The sequence below is a fragment of the Lytechinus variegatus genome, chromosome 2 (assembly GCF_018143015.1).
Source record: "Lytechinus variegatus isolate NC3 chromosome 2, Lvar_3.0, whole genome shotgun sequence".
Taxonomy (NCBI): Eukaryota; Metazoa; Echinodermata; class Echinoidea; order Temnopleuroida; family Toxopneustidae; genus Lytechinus; species Lytechinus variegatus.
Window position 1 is genome coordinate 10,673,029 of NC_054741.1, and position 25,834 is coordinate 10,698,862.

General features: G+C 35.0%; 1 protein-coding gene across 1 annotated transcript; it reads right to left on the minus strand.

Annotated features, from left to right (window-relative positions):
* Positions 1-5,741: 5,741 nt before the first annotated feature.
* Positions 5,742-21,358, minus strand: LOC121407293 (N-acetylglucosamine-1-phosphodiester alpha-N-acetylglucosaminidase-like). The gene is made up of 9 exons (XM_041598280.1): positions 21,179-21,358; positions 16,797-17,279; positions 15,549-15,688; positions 14,295-14,403; positions 13,309-13,437; positions 11,747-11,949; positions 11,148-11,324; positions 10,488-10,622; positions 5,742-7,414 (listed from the first exon to the last, which is right to left on the minus strand). Exons 1-9 carry the CDS (start codon positions 21,295-21,297, stop codon positions 7,149-7,151), a joined length of 1,761 nt encoding a protein of 586 aa, XP_041454214.1. The 5' UTR covers positions 21,298-21,358; the 3' UTR covers positions 5,742-7,148.
* Positions 21,359-25,834: the final 4,476 nt, after the last annotated feature.

The following is a 25,834-nucleotide window of genomic DNA, read 5'->3' on the forward strand; positions in this document are numbered from 1 at the left end:
TGTAAGAGAGAAGAGAGATGTGCCTTAGTCCTGTGTGTTTTAGTGTCAAATGAAAGTTGGGTTGATGAGCTTTCCATTCAGGTAGAGTTGCGCTCAATATGTAGTGAACTCTAGCACAAAATGCACTTTTCATGCCGAGGATTAAAATATTAAAAGTAGACACCAACACTCATTTTATTCTTTTTCTCCTTCCTTCTTCCTTCCTACTTCTCTTCACTTGTATATAAAGAACTTTTCTGGTCTCCACTGAGAGGTCTCTGTAATAAGATTCCGCTACTAATGCATTATTCTTAAGAGGTACATCTAATTTGCATTCATTACATCATTACAAATAAGCAGAGGTTTAGAAATAAAATCTTTATTCACCCACGATCTTGGAATGTTCAAAATATTCAATATAATTATTGAAAAGAAAATCATTCTCAGAGAATTAGTACAGAAATACTCTTAAAAATTTCCCCAGTAATAACAGTATACATGTACAAACAAAACACATTTTATGTGTATGTAAAATAAATCACAATAAATAATTAATAGTAATCCATGCCCAATAAATTTCTGGTTACAAGTAAAATAACCAAAAATGTACACATGATATATAACCTTACTCAGCAATGTTGACAGCGAATCTGATCTTTAAAGTGAATATCTTAAATGATTGCAAATTATGAGATGAATTAGAGAATTTAGTACTTACAGAATACAACAAAATAAAAATCAAGTCCTATAATGTTTTCATTATTACTGTCGGTGTAGCATTTCAGCTGTCATGGTCACAGATGGAAAACAATGGAGTAATGATAATATCTAGCATTCAGAGTGCGCCTTCTACCAAGATCCCTTTTCAGAGGCACAGGTAAATATTACACAAAAGAGGGGGGGGGGTGTCATTTGAAATATGATGAGAATAGATATGTCTAAGGTTTGCTTTGAATGACTCTAGACGTGGCATTGCATATTGTTAAGTATAAAAGTATAAAGTCGGTTAAAGTCGTGAAAGCCATGAAATTGACAGGAAGTGAACAAAGTCAAATGTACAAGCAGTATACTAGTTCAGAGCATATCTCCTGTATCGACCAATCCTCTTATGATGAGATATATTCATTTCTGCAGTTCTTTATCAAATTACTTTTTAAAAAATCAACTACCTTTGTGCTTTATTGTTCATCCTGAATAACTCTTTATAGTTTAAAGCCTGTTTAATCACTTTGGTAAGTAATACAGGTCAGTAATACATTCCAATATTACAAAAGTGTAGTGGTCATTTGCTGTTTGTACTGCCATTATAATTCAAATTTGACATCTATTTTGTGATCCTTTGTGGTATACCAATTACGAGACTCCAAATTCAATCATGAACAAAATCATAGAGATTTATCATATAGCATTTTACTTGAAATAATTGTCTATTATTGAAAACTGGCACCTACATGGATGTCAGGAAAAACTTGCCCTCATGATTATTGCTACAGTGGAAACAGGACTCGGCAGACAATCAAACTCAAGCCTTCAATGGTAGATATCACAATCATAGAAGGTCCTGATTGGTTTTATGTTCAATTATATACTTTCACGCAAATATACCACCTGAATGCTCTTACTATTGATTATTTCAGAAACTTGTTAAAGGGAAAGTTCACCCTGAAAAAAACTTTGTTGTAAAAATAGCAGAAAAAATTAGTAAAAAATATTGGTGAAGGTTTGAGGAAAATCCGTTGGAAAGTAAGAAAGTTATTAGAGTTCAAAGTTTTGGATTTGTGACATCATAAACGAGCAGCTGCCCCATGTGTTATGTAATATAAAATGCATGAATTTCAAATTTTTTATGGTTCCTGATGACTTAATTTTGTTTTCTATTCATGATTGGGTGTGAAATGATTTGTCTATTGATATATAAAAGGTACAGTGAAAACCATTTTCAATTTTCTGAGAAAATGACATTTGTTTGATTTTTTACCATTCGCTATGTATGAATGCTGCTCGCACATGACGTCACAAATCAAATAATTGAAATTCTAATAACTTTTAATTATTTGATGAATTTTTCTCAAACCTTCGGCAATATTTTTCATTAGTTTTTCTGCTATTTTTACAATAAACTTTGTGTCAGGGTGAACTTCCCCTTTAACATTCAAAATTAAGTGTGGGATATTGTTGGTAGTAATGGCTTGCAAATTTCATAATCAATGAAGGGATTCTTCAATGAAAATATTCAATATTTATCCAAGTTCTAATTAGTATTTCTCACATAAATACAACTGAATGTAAAAAGAAAAATAGACATTTATTGTAAATAGGCTATACTCAGAATGACAAAATATCCTTTTCAACAGGAATACATCACTAGAATAGGTTAAAAGAAAGTGCTGGAAATTTCACAATTATAATAATTTATCTTTTCATACACCAAATATACAGAAGTACTTTTAAATCCTTAATTAGACACAAGGAGTTGTGTTAAAAGATTACATCAATTGATCGCCAACATCACATTTAAGATCGCCTGTACTTAGAGCCATGAGAAAATTACTACACTTTTTTACCTTCTCTAGTCAAATTATACACAACTTTGAGTGAGATATGGGAACTCTTTCACATGTCCATCTTTGTAAGTTTGCATTTTGCATCCACAATACATATTAATAATAGGAATTCTCAAAAAAAAAGTGAATCAACTTTCGTAATCTTAGGCCATGATTTTTATCAATAGACAGAAATAATAAATTTCAAGAAGGTAATTAATCTATAGTTTTTCAAAAAATTATCAATTTGCAGAACTTCTAAATTTCAAGCAGGTAATTAATATCTGAAATTGGCAAAATTAACATCTCTGATGTTCACAAATTTTGTTTTATCAATTGTCAGTTTCAAGAAGGTATAAATTAACATCAGAAATTGCCAAATTCGACATCTAGGAATCGATAAAAGTGAGTTTTATCAATGGTCAGAAATTATGAATTTCAAGGTAACTAACATCTGAAATTGTCAAATTCCACAATTTTGATATGGATAAAAAATATTTTAATTGTCAGAAGTTATGACTTTCAAGAAGGTAATTAATCTCTGAAACTTTCAAATTCAACATCTTTGATGTTCACGATAAATTTGCTAATTAACAAAATCACAACATGGAAAAAAAAAGAAAAAAATTACGATTACCTACCTAAGTCAAAAATGATTCCTGCTATTTTTTCATTAAAAAGATACATGTGCCTGTTCGCAAGGAGAGAATCTAATTTAGTTGATTCAAAAATTGATACTGGCATGAAAGCGTTTAGAGTTAATTTTTTGTCTCTATCGTTGTCCAATAATCAAACAAATTCCATCCAAATATATATCCATGATACTTATTACTTAAACATTAAGAAAAATCCAGAAAATACCAAAGTTAAACCATTTCCTCCTGACAAGGAATATCATAAAAGGAATGAATAAATACACAGCTTAAAACATCACAATGCTAATAATACCGTAACCCAAAGTAGTCATGCAATAATATTGATTGCAAACACTGTATACAAAATGGTATAACCATTACCATAACTGATTAAAACATGATATAAAAAACAATATATACCTACACCATTTATATAAATCATTGCAAATAACAAACACATACACATTGCCAAAGTGACCAAATTTTGGGGCAAGCATGCAAAATTAGATATGAAGAAAAATACACAATTGGAATTTCATAATGGAAGACTCAAATTCAACAAAGCATTTGCTCATAAGGGGAATCTATTTAGATGTCTCTAAGACTTCTGTTTGACCAACATTGTCTATTCCCTCAAAAGGTTACACAAAAGCAGAGCTTACAAGGAAAACAAGTGGAATGCCTCTGGCCGTCTCACCTGCATCACGCGGTTCAATATAGCAGCAGTGCTCACTTTGAATACTACTCTAACTCGCACAAGATGTTCAGTGATACATGGTTACTCTTATTTCCCTTTTTATGAACTAGACCAATAAACTTACAGAGATATGATGGTTATTCAACAAAAAACCCCAACATGGCCAAAGTTCATTGACCTTACATGACCTTTGACCTTGATCATGTGACTTGAAACTCGAACAGGATGTTCAGTGATACTTGATTACTCTTATGTACAAGTTTCATGAATCAGATCCATAAACTTTCAAAGTTATGATGGTAATTCAACAGATACACCCAATTCGGCCAAAGTTCATTGACCTTTGACCTTGGTCATGTGACCTGAAAAGCGCACAGGATGTTCAGTGATACTTGATTACTCTAATGTCCAAGTTTAATGAACTAGACCAATAAACTTTTAAAGTTATGATGGTAATTCAACAGATACCCCTGATTCGGCCAAAGTTCATTGACCCTAAATGACCTTTGACCTTAATCATGAGACCTGAAACTTGCACAAAATTTTCAGTGATGCTTGATTACTATTATGTCCAAGTTTGATGAATCAGATCCATAAACTTTCAAAGTTATGATGGGAATTCAACAGATATCCCCAATTCGGCCAAAGTTCATTGACCCTAAATGACCTTTGACCTTGGTCATGTAACGTGAAACTCATGCAGGATGTTCAGTGATACTTGATTAACCTTATGTCCAAGTTTCATGAACTAGGTCCATATATTTTCTAAGTTATGATGACATTTCAAAAACTTAACCTCAGGTTAAGATTTCGATGTTGATTCCTCCAACATGGTCTAAGTTCATTGACCCTAAATGACCTTTGACCGTGGTCATGTGACATGAAACTCTGATAGGATGTTCAGTAATACTTGATTAACCTTATGGCCAAGTTTTATTAACTAGGTCCATATACTTTCTAAGTTATGACATCATTTCAAAAACTTAACCTCAGGTTAAGATTTGATGTTGACGCCGCCTCCGCCGTCGCCGTCGGAAAAGCGGCGCCTATAGTCTCACTTTGCTTCGCAGGTGAGACAAAAAATGCAGCAAAAAATGCAGCAAATCTACTGGAGGTGGGTTAAGAGCGAACCTATTTATGACCTACTTCCAGTTGTTTGATCTTGATTGGACTACGGACTGCTTTCCCCATTACACATATCAACCCCAAACCCAAAGGGTGGTATTCTGACAGCTAAACCAAGCTTAGACTTAAAGCCTTAAAGTTTGGTAACAGTCAGCAATGTGAATTATACTCCAGTATTTTTCTAATGGGTAACACAGAGGTCTCCCATGCTATTTTTAAACAGCAAGCAAATATAAACATATTGATCAAATTGCATGATTTTTGTAAATTTAACATAAAAATCCCATATTCACAGAAAATATCAAATATTGTACATTTATTGATGCATCCTCTCCTGGTAACACACCTGATAATGAAGTATAATAAAGTCTCTGGAATGGTGCGCACAGGTCAATGACCCGACCTAGATACCGGTGCTATGCATATTCCAATACAGATCCACCCTGATGGAAAAGGGATACAATTACAGCAACACACATAATACCTCTGATGAAGAAACCAAGCTTTACCCAAGAAAAATCCTGAAAATAACATTAATATACTTCACAAAGCCACTAGTACTGCATATTTTTTAGTAACACAATTTTCTATAACATAACAAAAGATACCAGGTGGGTGTTTCATAAAGCTGTTCGTAATATACGAATGACTTTATGCACGACTGGTGATCCTTTCTTGCGTTATGTGATAGCCCTATGTAATTGATTTATGACCTAAGAACATTTTTCAAGTCATGGGTAACTTTACTAACAGCTTACCCACCAGGTAGATAGAATGCATGCAGTAAAAATGTATCACATCGCCACATTAGAAATACATGTACATGTATATTTCAAACTCAACATACATGAACTGAAGATAACTATGCTCTGTTCATAGGACCTACAAGTTATTGCGACAAGAAGAAATGGTTGACCTCTATGACTTTTGACCTTTTAATCTGCAACATAAATCATCTTTGCTCCCATAATTTTATAAATATAATAGCTACTGTATATCAAAAGATGATCCCTCAAATGATTCTTTAGTTATCAGGTATACAATGACCTCTGTGACCTTTTGACCATTGACCTTGTGACCTCAATATCTACTCACATCACTCACATGTACATGAGCCAATTCTGGAGTTGACCCCTTGAACAGGTCTTTAGTGAGATCAAGACCTTTTCAGGTATACAAAGACCACTCTGTGACCTTTGACCTTGCGACCTAAACTTACCCATAATTGTCACTCCATAAGCATACATGGGACAGGTAGATGAATGACCTGGAAACACAATGCCTCCTGTTGGTGGAGGCACATAAAACTTAAATAGTACCAATATTCATACAAAATACATGCTAGAAGTACTATGTCATAATGGAGTACATATCGAAAGAAAGAAACAAATTAGTACTAAATTTGTCATATATAACAAATTCCACAATGAACATGTAGTGCCATGAGGTATAAAGGAAACAAACAAAAAATACTATTTTTGTGCAAAAATATATTAGGTGCATGTTAGTTACTGCATGAACTGACATTATAACCTGTTTTGTTCAATATATGACCATGGGCAATTATAAAGCAAGACATCTGCCAAGCAGCTTTCATTTATCAAAAAATAAGAGGAAGGTGATATCTGTTCTTGCCCCCTCCCAATGCATGTTATTATTTCACATATAACAAATAATAATTTCTACAGAAAACTATCTATTCAAATGTTCTTCAGTATTCTTAACATCAATTTCGAAGTTCATTGGTAATATATGCAAACCATATGCAATGCAGCAGTTGCAAACAGTGAAAATCTTATAAAAACAATTTCCAATGTGTATATACACTGCAGAATGAAGGTTAAAGTCACATTATGTCACTTGTCAATCATAATTTACTGATTTTTTTCTAAAGAAAACAAATCCGTTTTGAAATACAAGGATTCTATTTTCCCTTAACAAATAATTAGTAGAGCACCTGATTCAGCAGTATCATTTCCACAAATACTGTCAGTAAAACACATAAAAAAAACAAATACATGAAACTTAACATTTAAAACCCATGCTGCAAAGCAGACCTGAAATTAAAAATATTTCAATACAATACCAATATATCTGTAAAGTCATATAAATAATCTGATTACACAAAAGTACTGGAGATGGATGTACAAGTCAAAGGTCACACAAGGGTCAGAGGTTTTCATCTTCCTCTGTGTAGTCTGCACTGTCCAGCTGATGGTAGATGTGTTTCTTTGGGATGCTGTACCCATTCTCGCATGACAAGGAGGTGCACTTGCAGGAGCAGCGAAAACAGAGGCAGATGATATTGCACAGGATGCTGACGATTGCCACGGCAACTGCTATAATGAGGAGCACGGTGAGTTGGTCTTCCAAGAGAGGATTGTACGGAACCAGCGCTTCATCTCGGATGATTCTCCTGGCAAGACACTCCCCAACTTAATTAAAAAGGGAAATGATGAACAAGAAAATAAACAAAACCTTCATCAGACCTTATGGTAAAAGTTGATAAATGTCCATCAAAGAAATAGGGAGTTATCAATCATCAAACATTTGGATATGTGATATCATAAAATACTGCAACTACATCCTGATGGTAAATGCGTTTTAAAAAAGTGTAAAAAATAAAGAAACATATTGTGGTGAAGGTGTGATGAATTTCCATTAATAAAAAGGGAATTAAAATTATATATGATTTGGATTTGTGATGTCATATGTGAGCAGCAACTCCATATGACATAGAATACAAATTCAACAATAATATTTTTCTTTTAAAAGCGGGTATGAAATGATGTGTGCGATCATATAATGAATTTACAGGTAAATTAAAATTCAATTTTTCCAAGAAAATGGCAAAATCATATAGATGGTAGATCAAATTAAATAGCCCATTAAATATTTTATTATCAAGAGTACCTGAGAAATAATAATAATATAATAATTGGATTTATATAGCGCTTTTTCCTGAAGGTACAAAGTGCTAATTATGGACCAAGCGAATATATTAAGATAGGAGTATATTAAGCACCTGAGCTTAGCTGGAGTAATACATGTATAGGAGTGCCTTTAGAACCTAACACAGTGGATACTTACACAATATGAATACTTTTCTATATCATTATTAAAGCAATATTGACTGGCCTGGGGGCGATACGACATATATCGCCCAAACTAGATTTATATCACCCGAGTCGAAGACGAGGGTGATATAAATCTAGTGAGGGCGATATATGTCCTTTCGCCCCCAGGCCAGTCAATATTGCTATTATTAACCAAATCAGACGTCTAGAGCTTGTACGCGGAATTTTGAAATTCAAAGTAAATTTAGTAAAACTCACCATTATTGAAGATTGCAGTCTTGAGAAGTAACCACACTACTGTAATCCAATTGAAAATTGATATCCTGCCAATTCAAATTTCAAACTCCAATCGATATCAAAAGTCATGAAGGAAAATTTCTTCAACGATGAGAAATGCAACGTAAAATACTGCTTAAAGTTTGAACTTCAGATAACAATTAGTAACATGGGTTTCGCAAAAGTCTAACAATTAAAATCAACAGGTCTATTTACAGTGTCCTATTTTTCACGAGACTAGTTGTTGTAATAGTTTATAGTCACCGTGCAATTTTGGAGCAGAAATGGAGTTTGCTGAACTTGCATCCTTTGACTATGAGTGTTAGTTGTAGTGGTGCTTCTGTTTGTGATGTTTCTGGCTGAAGAAGCATTTGAAGCAGGAGCTGTGTTCATATCCAACGGTTGCAAAACATCCTGTATGTTGCGTACCTGCACTTCTTCAGTGACTTCTACTTCTGAGTGAACAGAATAAACAGATAGCTGCGAATTGGGTAATATTAGATCTACCTCATCAAAGTTGAAGTCTAAATCAAAGTTTAGGCCGAGATCATTGTCCATTTCATTCACTGCTTGATGGATTACGCTTGGCTGACCTGCATCCTGAACTCTATCAACACGATCACAATTTTCATGCGAGGTTTTGTTTGATGTGTTCAGACTCACAGATGGTGCAGCTTGAGGCTGAGCTTCACGTACTCCAATGGCACGAGATAATGCATCTGACATGTTCATCTTTTGGTTTCCAGACACACGGCCAGTGTAACTTGCAAGGCTAGATTGATTGTTGTGGCCACTAACTTGACAAATTTCTCTGTCTTCAAACCCTTCCTTGTCAAGTATTCTAATGCTTGTTGTTCTTACACAGTGATTAGTGTACTTCTTTGACAGTTTTGCTTTTTGTGATAAGCTCTTCATCATATTACCAAGAGTGTTCTTCCCCATTGGTGTTTTGGTGTACCATGGGCCCGATTTAGGACGCATTTGCTTGGGCGTTTGGAACAGATATTCACAATCATCATTCAATTTAGACATGTATGTCTTAAATGACGCGACTGGGCAACGTGGATCACCTGGAGTAGCATACATGCGAGCACCATCTACTCTGGAACTTTGATTATCCTCTCTAGTTTTTTTAGTTAGTTCATCTACAGTTTGGGTAACGTACTCACGTTCATTTGCATCTTTTTTCAGTTGAAAATGAGCCTTTTTCAAGGTTCTTAAGTTCTCTCTACCTCTGCGACAAAAGTAGAGACTTAACTCGAACCAAACCTTCTCACTAAGTGTTACAGGTGTTTCATCCTCTTTGAAGTAACTGTACAACTTTTGAATATCTTCACTTTCGATCTCATCATGATGAACGGTGTCACCTTTCCCAAGTTTTTTCAACTCCACCAGCGCTGCTTTGAACGCAACATTAGCCTTGGTAAATTCTGGATCCTTTACAATATCAATTACATCTGAACGCACAGATTTAAGGTGCCTATTCAAGCCAGATTTCAGAGAATTTAACGATGCTGTTTTGTAATGTGATCCGTCCGATTTACGTAATTCCACATAGAACTTACTCAGAATTGGAGCAAGTGTGCTCTTGTCCACCGTCTCCAAATCAATATCGATGCATTTCTCAAACAGATACTCCTTGAAAATTGTGATCGCTTGCTTCGTAGCTCTCTTAGTGCTGTCTGCATCCTTATTTCCAAGAATTTTACTGAATTCTTCTTCGTCGAAGCTTGCGAAACGCTTTGGTTTCGTGGAGGCAGCCATATTGAGATTGCGAAATACTCTGTTTACGAATACAACGCCAGCTACGCCGGCCGGCCCGCGCCCGCTGCTCAAAATTCTTTTACGTACAAAACCTATGCACAAGCAAGAATCGCCTGCGGCGGGATTCGGGTAACAAAAATTCGGAGAAAATTTAAGAATGCCCGGATGTTAGCGCTGCCTTTTGTTGCCCGCTACATTTCCACGCATTTTCTCATTGACTTTCTTGAGCGGGCAATAAATTGGGCCCGTGGAAAACAATTGGAATTTTATTGACCGGCCATTCGATCCCAGTCTTAGGCAGGCAACAATGTTTCAAAGTTGCCCTGCTCAGATGTCTGATACGGTTAATAATACCATTTATTATAATTCATCATACATACATGTATCATACCTTTAAGAATACTACCATAGTATGAGTCATTGTGTGGAAGCATACATGATCCTGTTATATGGTGACAGGGACACAGATCATCACTGCATTGACATTCTTCATTGCATCCAGGTCCATAATATCCAATGGGGCAAACTGACAAAAGGAAAAGAAAATTCTAATAATTATGAAATTCAGTTGCATTTTTGTTTTGTATCTTGGAAGAAAAACCTTAACTTGTTTTTATTCCACTGGAATAATTAACCATCAATATTAATCGCTCATCATCATCATTATTATGATCAGCACCACCACCACTCTTGACCCAGGTATAGTGAAAGGGTAACCAGTTAAAAGAAGTTCCTTGAATGCTCAAGTGCCCGATCAAGGTAGCTATGCTAAAGCCGGGGAAATAATTTTATCATGTTAAGCAGGGACCGCTGTGAGAACAGTTTTCGGAACAAGAGGGGCTACCAAGGAGGGAAATATATTATTATCACCAGCATCATCACCATCATCATCATCACCACCACCACCATCTCCATCATCATCATCACCATCTTCAGCATCACCATCATCATCATCATCTTTATCACTATCATATTCACCATCATCATGGTGAGATTAATTAAATTGATCACATTCCTTTGTGAGAAGGGGCCCTGATAAGAAGAAACTTACTCTCTTGACAGTATTTTCCTGTGTAGCCGGGAAGACATCTGCAATCTCCATTTATTGGATCACATAATCCACCATGAACACATTCACAATGACGGCTACAATCTTGACCATACCAACCACTAGGGCAAGTCATTGAGCAATCCGGGGGAAAGTAGCCCTTATCACAACGACATCCATCTGTAATGAGATAATAGATTATCTATTTCACACATTCTTCAGGGTGATGTAGTTTGTTACAGTAAAAGTCAATGTATTATTAACCCCATTGAGATCAATAATTATTGGCCTGGTTCGAAATGTTACGAACCAGGCCAATAATTATTGATTTCAATGGGGTTAATTATGAATTAATGAGGGTATATCTTGGGGCCCGTGGACCGATTCCCATCAGATTTGGGTTGTGGAGGTATTTCATTATGCTCAACCAAAATATGGTATCAAAAACGGTAAAATAAAAAAAAGATGATTGATGACATCACACTTCAGTACTCTATGACTATTTCGCTCTTAGCCAATCAGATACAAGGATTTTAATATTTTACAACAAATACTAGGTGAAAATCAATAATTGTTAAAATTCTCCCCAAATTTCAACATACCTCCAGAACAAATGCCTTTCTCACTGCAGTTGTGGTCTCCACATTGTAGCAGGTCACATGACACACCATGCCAGTTTGCATGGCAACGACACACTCCCTGGATACAGTCACCATGGTTATTACAATCTCTTGGATCACATCTTGGCTCATGAACACAGACAATGGTGGAAACTTGTCTAGGACATCGGTAGGCAGAGTTTCGGCTGGGTAGACATATTATGAATAATAATTCTCATGATATAAATAAAGTTTTGATTAATTCAATATTAATCACTACAACATTAAAAAACAAATTATTGAAGATTGAAGACCACCTTTGCTCTGCTCCTGTACATAAATTTTTATGGCCATGAGTCTTGAACTTGCCCCAAATAGGGGTGGTTTTAAAGAGAAATGCCAGTAGTTGCAATAAACACTGATTTCATGAGAAAGTCTGTAAAACCAGGCTTAATTGTCAGTATATCATCGAGGATCTAGATCTGGTACAGTTACATAAACTGAACTTTGTGAAATCTTGAAATCTACGCCGAAAAATATTCACACTGAAGATCACCAACACAGATAGGCACACGTGGGACAGTGTATTATTATTGCTGGAATAAAGACCCGACGGAAGTGACCAAATCCGCGCTTATTTTGCTTATTTCTCAGCAATTACACAATTTCTTCCAGAATCCTTTGGCACATATTTTTTATTCATACAAACAGACACTTGGGTGGTCATTATATTAGATTCTGTAAAAAGTCATTTTGAGATCGTTACCAATACTGGAATTTATCTTTAATACGCTTATTCTTATTCGATTTCATATTGTTTAACACATGATATCTCGGCTAAACTGAGAGATATTGCGATGGTATTGGTGTCATTTGAAAGCTGAATATATATCATATATTCGAACCGGTTCAGTAAAAATTAGTGAAAATACCGGTATGTGAATTGACAGAATGATAAATAGTGAGGGTGGTTGTTAAGTGTGAATAATTTTGGTATACAGGGGGCTAGAGATTTAATTTTGGTCTCATTTCAAAGTTTTATGTGACCAGTATAATAATCCAATACTCTTCACAATTCATTTCAATGATTGTAATTAATGATAATTACGAAAACCCTGAAAGTCCTTAAATAAAAGCACCAAAACTTCTCGCACGGGAACACATTATAATGTGATATTTTGGCCGAATGGCGATGTCATGTAACTGAGTGTAATTTGAAAGCCGAGTATATTATTAAAGCTTAATTTATAGGGTTGAGAGCATATAAGCATACATGCATGTTAATTTGTGACACTGCACTTAATATAATGAATGAAACAAGGCCCACAAGGGTAGTTGAGGGGTCGTGGAAGCGGAATACATTGCATGTAACTCTATGGGATTGTTGCATAACTTTTGCTTTCAAGGGACTAGACCTTTGATATTTGTCTCATTTTACAGCTAAATACATCAGGTATAATAATACACCTGTATATACATTATCAATATCATGGAATCACAGAATATTTGCATAATAGAGAATGGGATATTTGTTGATTTTAGTTGAGTAAAAAGTGTTGACTCACCAATGATCTGATGGATTGTTAGCTACTGTACCGTTGATCACAAAGGTAGCTGATCCTCCACCATCAAGGTTTATAGCATTCTTTACTCCATGAGATAGAAGCCATGATGCAAAGGATGACAATGACAGCCTGAAGAAACAATGGTTGAAACTTGGTTATCTTTGTTAGATAGATGGATGGAAGGATGGACAGACAGACTGACGGACGGACAGACAGATAGACTAATAGATAGATAGATAGATAGATAGATAGATAGATAGATAGATAGATAGACAGACAGATAGACAGACAGAAAGACAGACAGACAGACAGATAGATAGATAGATAAAATTCATTCAAAACGTTTTAACATTTAAAATTAAAAAAAAAACCTAACATGAAAATTATGTGATCTTTAAAATGAAGAATCAGTGGAAAAAGAGGAATGATCGTCATGGTCCTTATTTTTGAAAGTTTATGAAAGGGTCTACATGTCGAGACTATTCTAATACACATGTGCATGAGATTCATGGAGTTCTAGAGTAGTAGGGCTCCTTTTGAGTTCAATTCCCCTTTGAATGAATCTTACCAGGGCCCTGTAACACAAAGTTGATTTTTATGATAGATTGCATGGATTAATGTCTATGATCAATCATAAAATCAGCCCCATCAAGTACCCATTTACTAAACCTGGTTTGAGTGTGGTCAATCTCAATTGATTTCTTACTATTATGGTTCAGTGTCCACCACATATTGCAGAATCCATGAAAAAAAAAATTATTTGTACAAACTTATCAATAAACACACAAAACAAGAATTGATGTTGAAACCTGAGTTTTCAACACATGTGGGATTAGTGTGAGCAAGGTTTGCACGATCTGTGTCATCAATGATGGAAGCCACAGTACTGCAAATTTTCTCAACGGGCATTTCATTACCCATCATCATTCCCATCATAGCAAGAGTTAAAAGATATTATTTGGCCCAATAGACGATGTGACTCTTACCCCCTGACTTTGCTCTGTCCATCTATAACTGCAAGTACTAAATGACCTTCATCATCACTGCCGACGGCCACTCTCGCTGATAACATGTTGAAGAATTGGTCCACAGTACCTGGAAAACAAAAAGTCATTCATCTTAAACTACTGCTGGGTGATATTTCAATATTATCAAAATAATGCATTTACTGAAAACTAAGGAATATTCAATCTAGTCATTTTATGATTATATTGATGTATCACTGTAGGGTTCAATTCATGAAATAAAATAAACTAAACCTAAAATAAAATAATCTAAGAAAAGTAGAAAAAGAGTGAAAGAGTTTCTTCATCATTAAAGGACAAGTCCACCCCAACAAAAATTTGATTTAAATAAAAAGAGAAAAATTCAACAAGCATAACACTGAAAATTTCATCAAAATCGGATGTAAAATAAGAAAGTTATGACATTTTAAAGTTTCGCTTCATTTCACAAAACAGTGATATGCACATCTCGGTCGGTATGCAAATGAGGGAACTAATGACATCACTCACTCACTATTTCTTTTGTATTTTATTATATGAAATATGAAATATTTGGATTTTCTCGTCATTGTCATGTGAAATTAAGTTTCATTTATTCCTGAACACTTGGAATTCCATTATTTTAATATTTTGTACACCAGGCAAGGAGGTCCTAATCATCAAATTCGTAAAAATTGAAATATTGTATAATTCAAACAATAAAAAACAAAAGAAATAGTGAGTGACATCATCAACTCTCTCATTTGGATGTAACAGGCTCGTTCATATAACTATTTTGTTAAAAATAAGCGAAACTTTGAAATGTCATAACTTTCTTATTTTACATCCGATTTTGATGAAATTTTCAGCAATGTGCTTTTCTGATTTTTCTCTATTGATTCAAATCAACATTTTTCTGAGGTGGACTTGACCTTTAAAATACAGAGAAATTGCTCAATAAATAAAGTAAACAAAATTTTACATTTTTGGCTTCACATAATCAAAACATAGAATTCGAAAACTTGACTTCAGAATATGGGCAAAAATTACCACTAATCACTGGATACCATAAATCATTCATAAGATGATGTTTATATTATATAAAAATATGACACATTCATTGTACATACCTCAATCTATATTGTTTGCATAACTTTTATTTGCATATGTCATTGTAATTATTTTCGATAGCTTTACTTTGTTCTGTTGAATATGAAATTAAAACAAATTGAAAATTGAATTGAAAATAAGATGTACCTGATTCCTCTACATCTCCGCATTCTGCATTCCTACTTTCTTCCACATATATTTGACCATCTCTTAGCAACCAACCAACTCCTCCCACAAGCTGGATGAATGGATTATCCTTCTGTAATACATCCTCTTCTGATAAATACCTAGATGGGTTGACAAATCAAACAATAAGGTCATTGATTTCAAGTGCATTAAAGCCTGTCTTTAGCTTTGGGAAAGATTCAATAATGTAAACAATAATCAGTATCATCATTATCATTCAAAAATCTTTAAGCATTGCAGTAGCTGTTTATTTTTTTTCTTTAAAATTTCAATAATTTCTGTTTTCCTTTAACAGGGCTCTAGATACATGTAGTTGAGCATTTATCTTACAAATTTAGGGATTGGATAACAAGAAGCTACAGACAAAGATCATATCTTGAAATGTTCAGCCTAGTTCATGCTTTGGAATAGGTATTATACTGAGAAGAAAAACCGTGCACATATTTCATTTCGATCAGGCACAAATACATTTCCATGTAAAATTGCAAAATGTATCCTGTAAACACATTTTCCTTTCAAATCTGCTACATCATAACTGTTTTTGTGCATAAACATTCATATAAATCTAGTAATGAATTGAAATAGTCATAGCCACATTTTGGGGGATTCACCTAACTAAAGACAGGCTTTTTAATCTTATTCCTTGAAATGAAGTGCGTGACTGCTGCTCTGCTAAACCAGGGTAATCTTGTCAAATTATAGAAGAGTGCATAGATATTAATGAAAATGTAAGTTGATTGGCACCATATTAAGCAAGAATTCTTTTTTTTCTTAAAGAACTGAACTTTCTCACTACATATTAAGAATTTCTGATATGCTTATTCATAAAGTACAGGCGGGCCACAAAGGCCAGAGTGGTAGTGCTTGACAATGCTGTTCATAAGTTAGGCATGACTATGGACTTCTTATTAAGTTAATTCATGTTATTGTTTGAACATGGTGGGAGTAGATTTATCGTAACCCTTTGATAAAATTTTGACAAATTATCATGAAATTTGCATTCAGACTCTTAAACACAAATATTTGATCAACACAGATCAGCTGATACTTAAGGAATCAAAATGATCCCGATTTGGAGTGCTTTTTCAGATCACAACTTTTGCACACAAAGCTTAATTTGACAATCATCCTAGAAGGAACGAAAGTAGACCTAGAAATGCAATAGACCTAGAAATAAAGAGATCCCCCCCAAAAAAAAAAAATACTCACCCAAAAACAATTGACCCATCAGCCCGGATACCAAAATGTGCATTCTGCAAGCCACTTGATTGGACCAGTTTTCCATTGGTCACCACATTTCCATAGCAATCCCCAGTTCTGGTGTTGAAAAATCCTGCATTGACAGCAACCATACAATTCTCCTGCTTAGCAGAGGCTGCGACAGTGGCCCTGTGGAGGTTGGTGCAACCACCAGAGTCATATGGCTCCAGGACAGAGACTGTCCTGGCGGGATTCTTCACCCAAACTATGTGCCCAGGGGCTCGCTCACCAAGCGGGAGGTCATCATAAAAATACTTCAAATCAGTTACAGGGTAAGGGACTTTTCCATTCTGCTCCGAGTTGTGTGATTTTTGCATGTGATGAGTCACGTTGCCGTATATGACTGGTTGACATTCTCGTATCTGTCGATGAGAGCGAGGGGAGCCGTGCTTGCCATGTTCATATGGTGTAACCACATCTTCAAAGGGAAACCTGTAAATGGCACATGAATTGCAAAAAATCAAAATCGATTCCATCAATTTATTCAGCATCCATTAAAAGACAAGTGCACACAAGAAAAAACAATTACAATTTCATGACAAGCATTGATGATTACTATTTGAGATAAATAGTGTTGTACTGCCCTCTAGTATGGAAATGAAGTGAGTCAAGTCAGTGTTGTTGTTATCTTGGGTTTTAAGGCACATACTATTCAGATGTTATTGTTGTTTTAGTTTATAACGGAATGTATCATTCAACAGTGAATATTTGCAATAAATTTCATCTTTTTCTGCATTTATATCAATTCAATAAATAGAAGGTGTAGTGCTGCATTATTTACATATGGTAGTCTCTTCCTCATCGATGTGCAGGCCTGTACCATTTTCTAATTTATTGCATGGAATAACATTGAAAACATAATATTGTAATAAATTGAATTTATCATCGAATCAAGATGGCTTTAATGTAATGATTAAATACTTTTCATAAATATTTTGATGCATATATTAATAATAATAATAATAATAATACCCAATTTTTATAAAGCGCTTTTCCCAGAATGGCCCAAAGCGCGTTACAGCATATTATTACCCTGGTCATTGGATTCATTTCAATCCCGCACGAAAAGTGCGCAATTTCCACTCCCTGGGGAGCATTCCTTGCATTCATCGCAGCCTCATTATGGCGCTGGCAAAATCAAACATACAATATCTTTCGCATCCTACCGGGTACCCATTTAGCACCTGGGTCGAGAGTGGCAAATTGTGGATTAACGCCTTGCCAAAGGACGCATATATTGTTGATATCATAAAATTTAATGCATAAAAACAAAATTATCAGGTAGGTTTCCTTAATAGAGTCTCAAGTGCATTTTTTCCTTTTGCATTGGTCATTATTTGTCACCGTACATTAGACGAGCTGAAACATGGAGAAGGTAAGGAGAAATTGGTGAGAATTTCTTCCCAAATTTTTGGCCTTTTAGGGCACATATACGATTTTTAAAAGAAATTAAGAAATTTTTACTATAGGAATTTATGTCTAGAAGTAATATGAAATATTATGGGGAATGGGGAAAATTCTAGTAGGGTTCTAAACATTGACATGGCCGCTTATACGGGGATGAGGTTATATATATAACCTCGTCTGTTGGACAAGTGCTTGGCTTCACCCATGGGTTCATAGCATCTCGCGTGCGAAGGAATATCAGTCGTATGCACGCGACACACACGACACTTCTTAAAGATTCTGGGCTTTTGCCCATATAAAATATCACTTATAAATTTGTATTTCACATTCTGCTACGACATTTACCGAATCATTTAGATCCTTCCGTGACTTCTCCTTGAAGTTTCTTTTGAAAAACATGTATATTTTCCTGATCTTTAATGAAGATTTTACGGAGATGAAAATTGATCAGCGTGGATATCAATTTTCGCCTAAAGAGGGCGCACGATTTATATTCATATCAAAGACACGACTAGGGAAAGACTAGGCACCTACACTATTTTACACGCAAATCGACGCAAGGCATTACGCGAACTCCGTGAAGTGTCCAATCTTTTCATTGTATAGACTTTGGTATACCGTATTACCAGGGGAGTGTTTCATCAACATTTTCATCCGACAAGTTGTCAGATCTGACATCTTTCCATGATTTTGATTGGTTGAAAGGCACTGTTCCTATGGTAACTATCGGATAAAACGTCCGACATGTCCTTCCATGAAACGCCCCCCTGGTATACCGTATTACCTACCGTATTATTGACATTCGTGTACTGCTGGTTTTGTTCCAGACATGTATATTTTTTTCAATTTTTTTTAATTAGTTATCTTTTTGAATTAATTGCAGAAAAGTGTTATCATTGCCAATAATAATCTTGAATTATGTTTTTGAAGGTATTTCATTTATTGGTGCCCATAATTAGTAAATTAATCATGAGAAATGCGCATTCAAAGAATTTAGACACAGTTATAAAATTACAGAGGAGCTGAATCAAGGTTGTGAAATTTATTAGCGCCACCAACAGGCTTCCTTGCATTTCCGTAGAAGAGACAAGCGAAGTCACTTTTGAGGCCGAGGTAAGCGAAATTTGCTCTTTTTGTCATGATTAATATGTACAAATTATGTTTATGATTTGTTATATATTGCTACTTATCGGAAAGAGCCCCGGTGCGTAGCGAGAAGAAGAAGGCAAATATTACTTCAGCAATGAAGCGATGTTTGCCGACTACTTCGAAATCCAGGGTCAAACACGGTCCCTTGTACGAGGTTAGTATACTAACCTTGTACTTAGTGTGAGTGGCTTGGCTTCAACTCTGGATCCACATAACAGAAAAAGAAACCCAAAATGACCTCTCAGAGAGATCCTCAGGCCACCGATTCAGCAGTGGTCAGCAATTATGGTTTATTACTATGTTACTAAAATTACCTACATGTATAACTTTGTGTCTTTCTTACTTTTCAAACTCAGACATAGCCAAAAAACAATGATCACTTATCCTCTGGGAGAATACAGTCCTAGGTCAGCATAAACATATCTTAGTGCCTATTTTTAGCCCCTAGCCCACACAGTATAGGGTGCAATACAGTCCTCATACACCACAAATCATGCTCATGTCTTGATAAATTGAGCTTGTCCTTGTTTATGGGGACAGATTTTTTTTCACTTGCCCCTGCGAGACATAGATGGCAATTACGGGGATCGGGAGTGCTAAAACTAGATTCAGTGACCTCAATCCCCCCAGTTCACTGTCTATTTTCCACGACTTGCCGTCTTCAAATAATCTTGTTATAAAACCTCATGTGGGGAAGAGTTCCTTTTGCGATAGCCACCCAAATTGAAAATAATATGGAGGTTCAAAATCATATATCTAGCCCTAATATAGAACATAAAAAAAAAATTAGTGCCACCATAACCAGTCATTCAATGGATGTTGATTTGATAAGCAACAAAATACAACAGTCTGACTACCATGCTTTTGACTTTAGTTTAGGGCTGATCAAAATTCCCTGATTTTTTCCCTAATTTTAAAGCATTTTCTCCTGTTCATATCACATTCAGAAACTTCCCTAGGTATCCTTAGGTATATATCTCTACAATTAAAAAATATTTTGTAATATAAATTTCATACTTGACGTAAAAAGTGCTATTTAACAAAATATGTATAAAAAAAAAAGCGTTGGACACAGTGCAAAAAACCTAATGACTTGGCCACGTTGTTAACAACTATCGTAAGGGGCTCTATTCATAAATAAAAAAACATGTGCAGCTGTCTACCCCGACGTGGTTTGTCACAAGATTTGGGACTAATCCGTAGGAATTCTGCAGAAAATACAACAAAAGAACAGGTGAGTAGGTACTGATTAAACATTATTAATGTATTAAATAGATTATACATACCTTAAAGATATTTTTTTTAATGACATTAATGCTTAGTTCTAAGCTAGGGCGGCGTGCGCCGCGGCCCAAATGCGCGAGCACGTGAATCGAGTCCCAGTTTCTATAATATTGTTAGTGTTACATAACATAAGTATGGGGGTGTCACCTAGAGTGATTTTGCATTTTCATTGATTTTGCCTAATGGCGGCTACACAATGACAATCACGAACCATCTGTGTACTAGTAGGAGAAATAAAACAAATAAATAATGTTCAATTAAAAAACTCCTCGAACCAGACGGCTAGCCGCGGCTGCCACTGCCAGCTGTCTAACATTACAAATACAAGTTAAACGCCGCGCTGCTGATTTACACAACACAACATCTAAGTAAACGTCTGGGACTGGGCCCAGAGACTAGGGAATTAATAAACGGCACAAAACTAAAGCTAAGCTAAAGGCAGCATACAGTGTACCGGTGATCTAAAGCTATTGTCAAAAATTGAAACATACCACCCGTCCGAAAAAGGTTCCGAGCATGATAAACCGGCAAATAAAGTGAAAACTGTTGAAAGTACTAGCAGATTATCCTTCACACCTTGGCCGAAAGTCCGGGCACGAAACATCGCCATTCCGCTGGTACGAGATTTTCGCACGAGGCCGACGAGGCATGGGCTGAGCTGATAGACCGGTCAGACCCGAGAACGAAGTCCGCGGGGTTACTTTCCACGGGTCGATTTTTTTTCTCAACCATGGCATTATGTCCCCGTATATAAATATGGTGCAGGGGGGGGGGGTGGCTGCCACGATTCTCTTTATTTTTAGTTTAGTCTAGGGGAGTAGCAATTTTTTACCATTTTACCATGATATTTAACAAATAGATCTAGATAAAAAATTAAAATTCACCTATGCATTTTCTTTTTCGTGTTGTTTTTTTCTCTTTTTTTTAGGAGGCTGGGAATAGGCCTATTATGTACCCAAAACGAATGGGGTGTAGTCCTATTAGAATAGAGTTTTATTATATTAGCTTTATTTTTTATAACAAGACTAACTTTTAGGTATTATTTATTTTTATTCATGCATGTTCGATTGCCACAGTGAGATTTTTAAAGGATAACAGTGAAGGTACATGTATACAGTGGCGTAACTACGGGGAGGGGGGCATGGGGGCACGTGACCCCCCCCCCCCCCCGTAATCGGCTGGCAAAACAAAAAAAACGGGGAAAAGGAGAAAAAGAGGGAGAGAGGAAGAGAAACGTAGTGGGAAAGAAGAAATTATTAATCTTATATTCCATTATAATTATGTTATATTACTTTGTATTACATAAATAAACATTTTTTGTCATAACTTTATGAAACATAATTTGCTCAGGGCCTATGTCTTCATTTTTCTTGGTGCTGTTTAACTAGATATAATATATCAAATAATATTTTCGGAATACTATACTATAGTATTCTGTTACATATATACATTTCTTGCTAAACAAACAATACGAGCGCGAAGCACAAGCTGAAATTTTTGTATATATTGACCACAAACAGGGACATTTTAAGGACTATATTATTTTAGGAATCAATTAAGAGTATACATATCTCACAATATAATGCGAGTGCCAAGCGCTTGGTAATTTTGTTAGAATTATATCTAAACACAGGAAGCACTTGTAGTCATTGTAATCATGATTAACATACGTATCTCACTAATCAAATATTGCTAGCGCAAAGCGCGAGCTGAAATTTAGGAAATTCAGACCTGAAGAGGAGCATTCTAATAAGCGTGTTTGTAGGAATTCACTATAAGACCATACGTATTTCACTAACCAAATGATGCGAGCGCAAAGCGCGAGCTGAAAATTTTTGATATTCAGATCAGAAAAAGGGACATTGAAGGACTGATTTAAGGAATTCATGAAGAGCAGACATATCTTACCAATCCTTTAATGCGAACGGAAATGTTTTATATCAAGGCCTTAAAATGGGGCGATCACTATAAGCAGTCATGAAAAAGAAGCATATACACTACATAAAACAATGATAGCTCGAAGTGCGAGAAAACATATTTAGTGTATAGTGACTTGATTTAAAAAGTCCCGTCTCTCAGATATACTTGAAGCTATAGTATAGCTTCAAGTATTAATATTAATATTGTAATCATCATGCACCTGATCATTAAACAAACAATGCGAGTGCGAATTAAGCGCGAGTTGAAATTTTTAATATATTGCCCCGAACAGGGACATGGAAAGCGAACGTCAAGCGCAATAGCTGATTTTTTTTAGAAAAAAAAATCCAACTTAAACACATGCATGAAGTACTTTTTGTAATCATTGTAAGCAATGAAATGATACGTATCTCACTAATCAAATATTGCGAGCGCGAAGCATGAACTGATTTTTTTTTTAAATTCAGACCTGAAGAGGGGCATTCTAAGGCTTGTTTGTTGTTATTTATCCAATACGTAATCACTCACTAACCAATTGATGTGAGCGCAAAGCGCGATCGAGCTGCAATTTTTTTTAGAAAGGCAACATTTTGAGGAATGTATAGGAATTCATGAAGAGCAGACATGTTTTACCAATCCACTAATGCGAACGTAAGCACAGACTGGAAACGATTTTCATACATTAAAAGGGGGCAACCACTTATAGTCTTGAAAAAGAAGCATATATGTATCATTACATAAAACAAAAAATTGAAGTGCGAGGAAATATATTTGGCGTATATGAAACGGTGTGTACTAAATCCCTTCGGACAAGATTATTTAATTTCATTAAACAGACAATGCGAGCATCAAGAGTAGTTATAGTGAACACGCAGGCCTTATGGGAAATTATGTTTCATAAAGTACGAATTTATCTTTAAAATGTAACATACAGTAAGTTCTTCTTCCTTCATCTACGTTTCTCTTTCTCTCTCCCACTTTTTCTCCTTTTATCCCGTTTTCTTATTTTTTTTTTCATTTTTCGTCAGTCGATGGGGGGGGGGAGTGGCACGTGCCCCCGTGCCCACCAAAGTTACGCCACTGGTCATAATATTACGAGTTCACAATGATGGACAATCAATACATTATCATGATCATGCTCATCTGTCATCTGGTATCTCATTTTGCGAGCGCATAACGATTGCATTTCTTTTTTTATATTCCTTCCCTCTTCTTTCCACTTTATACTGTTATATACCATTTCTTATTTTTTATCCTTTTGTTCCATTTCTTGCTTTTATTCCCTTATTCATTCTCTTTTTATTGTTTTTTTTTACGAGACAAATCTGCAGGACCATCAGTGGTCGCCCCAGACTCGAGCCCCAACCCCTATATACAGCAGCCTATGATTTTGTTAAAGAAAAAAAAGTTATTCACAAACTTAGATGTGACTTGTGTTTGTCACAGTAAGCACTCAAAACAGATAATAGGAATGCGGAGAGAAGTTCGTGACCATAGAAAATTTTCTTTCATCGGCTGAAAGTTAACAAAAAAAATAGATTATGTAGTAGGTGTGATTCATTTTTTCAAAGCTAAAACAATGGAGATATAAGGATGGAGAAGGCGCCCTGTGGAGGAAAAATATACCTATAAGTTTACAAATACCATCTATACTAAATTTCAAGACAATTCATAGCCAACTATGGCCCCCCCGATTTTTTTTTTAATTTGTGCATCATTTGTCAAAGTTGATGTATGATAGCTAAAAAAAAAATATCATGCCATTTGTTTTTATCATTAAAATAAGAATAAATAACAAACTTTGAGGAAATTGTTCGATTCACAAGTGTTCCCCCCCTATATATGACTACAAACGAGTTTATTTGTGTAGCTCATCATTGTCTGTGGAAGGGATATAATTATATGACCCATCTTTTACGAAAGGTTTATTTCTATTCAATGTTTCTACATGTTTTGACACTGTTAAATATTCATTTATCATCTGAAATTTGTAGTCTTGTTGAGTAATAGTAATCTCGTTTTATGTACAAGATCTAAGATCTTGTTGGGATAAGAGTGATTAAAGGTCAGAAAAAATGTTGATTTGAATCAATAGAGAAAAATCAGACAGCACGATGCTGAAAATGTCATCAAAATCGGATGTAAAATAAGAAAGTTATGACATTTCAAAGTTTCGCTAATTTTTAACAAAATAGTAGTGAACGAGCCAGTTACATTCAAATGAGAGAGTCGATGATGTTACTCACTCACTCACTCACTATATCTTTTGTTTTTTTATTGTTTGAATTATACAATATTTCAATTTTTACGAATTTGACGATTAGGACCTCCTTGCCTGAAGCACAAAATGTTAAAATAATGGAATTCCACATGTTCAGGGAGGAATGAAACTTCATTTCACATGACAATGACGAGAAAATAAAATTATAATATAGGGGATGAAAACAAACACATTTTTCTACTCGGTGATTTTGATATTAACTTCTTGCCCTCAACCGATAATAATAATGCAACTAATTTCATGAAATTGATGTACTCATTTGGCTTCCTTTCTGTCATTAATAAACCCACCAGAATTAATTTAAATTCATCAACTCAGATTGATAACATTTTTTCGAACGTCCATAATAGCAAAGCTATCGGAGGGATCCTCTGTTCTGAAGTTTCGGACCACCTACCTATATTTTTAACTTGTAAATGTAAACTATCTTACCCAAAATCCAAAAAAGAATATTTTTATCGTAAAGAATCTAAACAAAATATAGAACTATTAAAGCAAGATTTATTTTTAGAAGATTGGGAAGACGTTTACGATGAAGTAAATCCCAATATTGCTTACAATCAATTTAATAATAAATTAAAACATTATTATGAAAAAAATATCCCTTTAGGTAAAGCTAAAACCCAACGTAATAAACCCCAAAATCCTTGGATAACAAAAGGTCTACTGAAGTCAATACAGACACGCAATCGACTCTATAAGTCCCATTTGCGCAATCCAACTGATAATTCTTTAAAAACATATAAAATATATCGTAATAAACTAACTAAATTGATTCGAATATCCCGAAAATTGCACTATACTAACAAAATAAATAATGCCAGTGGAAATACAAATATAACTTGGAAAATTATTAAAGAAGTCTTGGGTACAAAAACCCACCCCCACCTAATGATAACATTACTCTTAATGGATCTAAAATACTTCATCCGAGTCTTTATGCAAA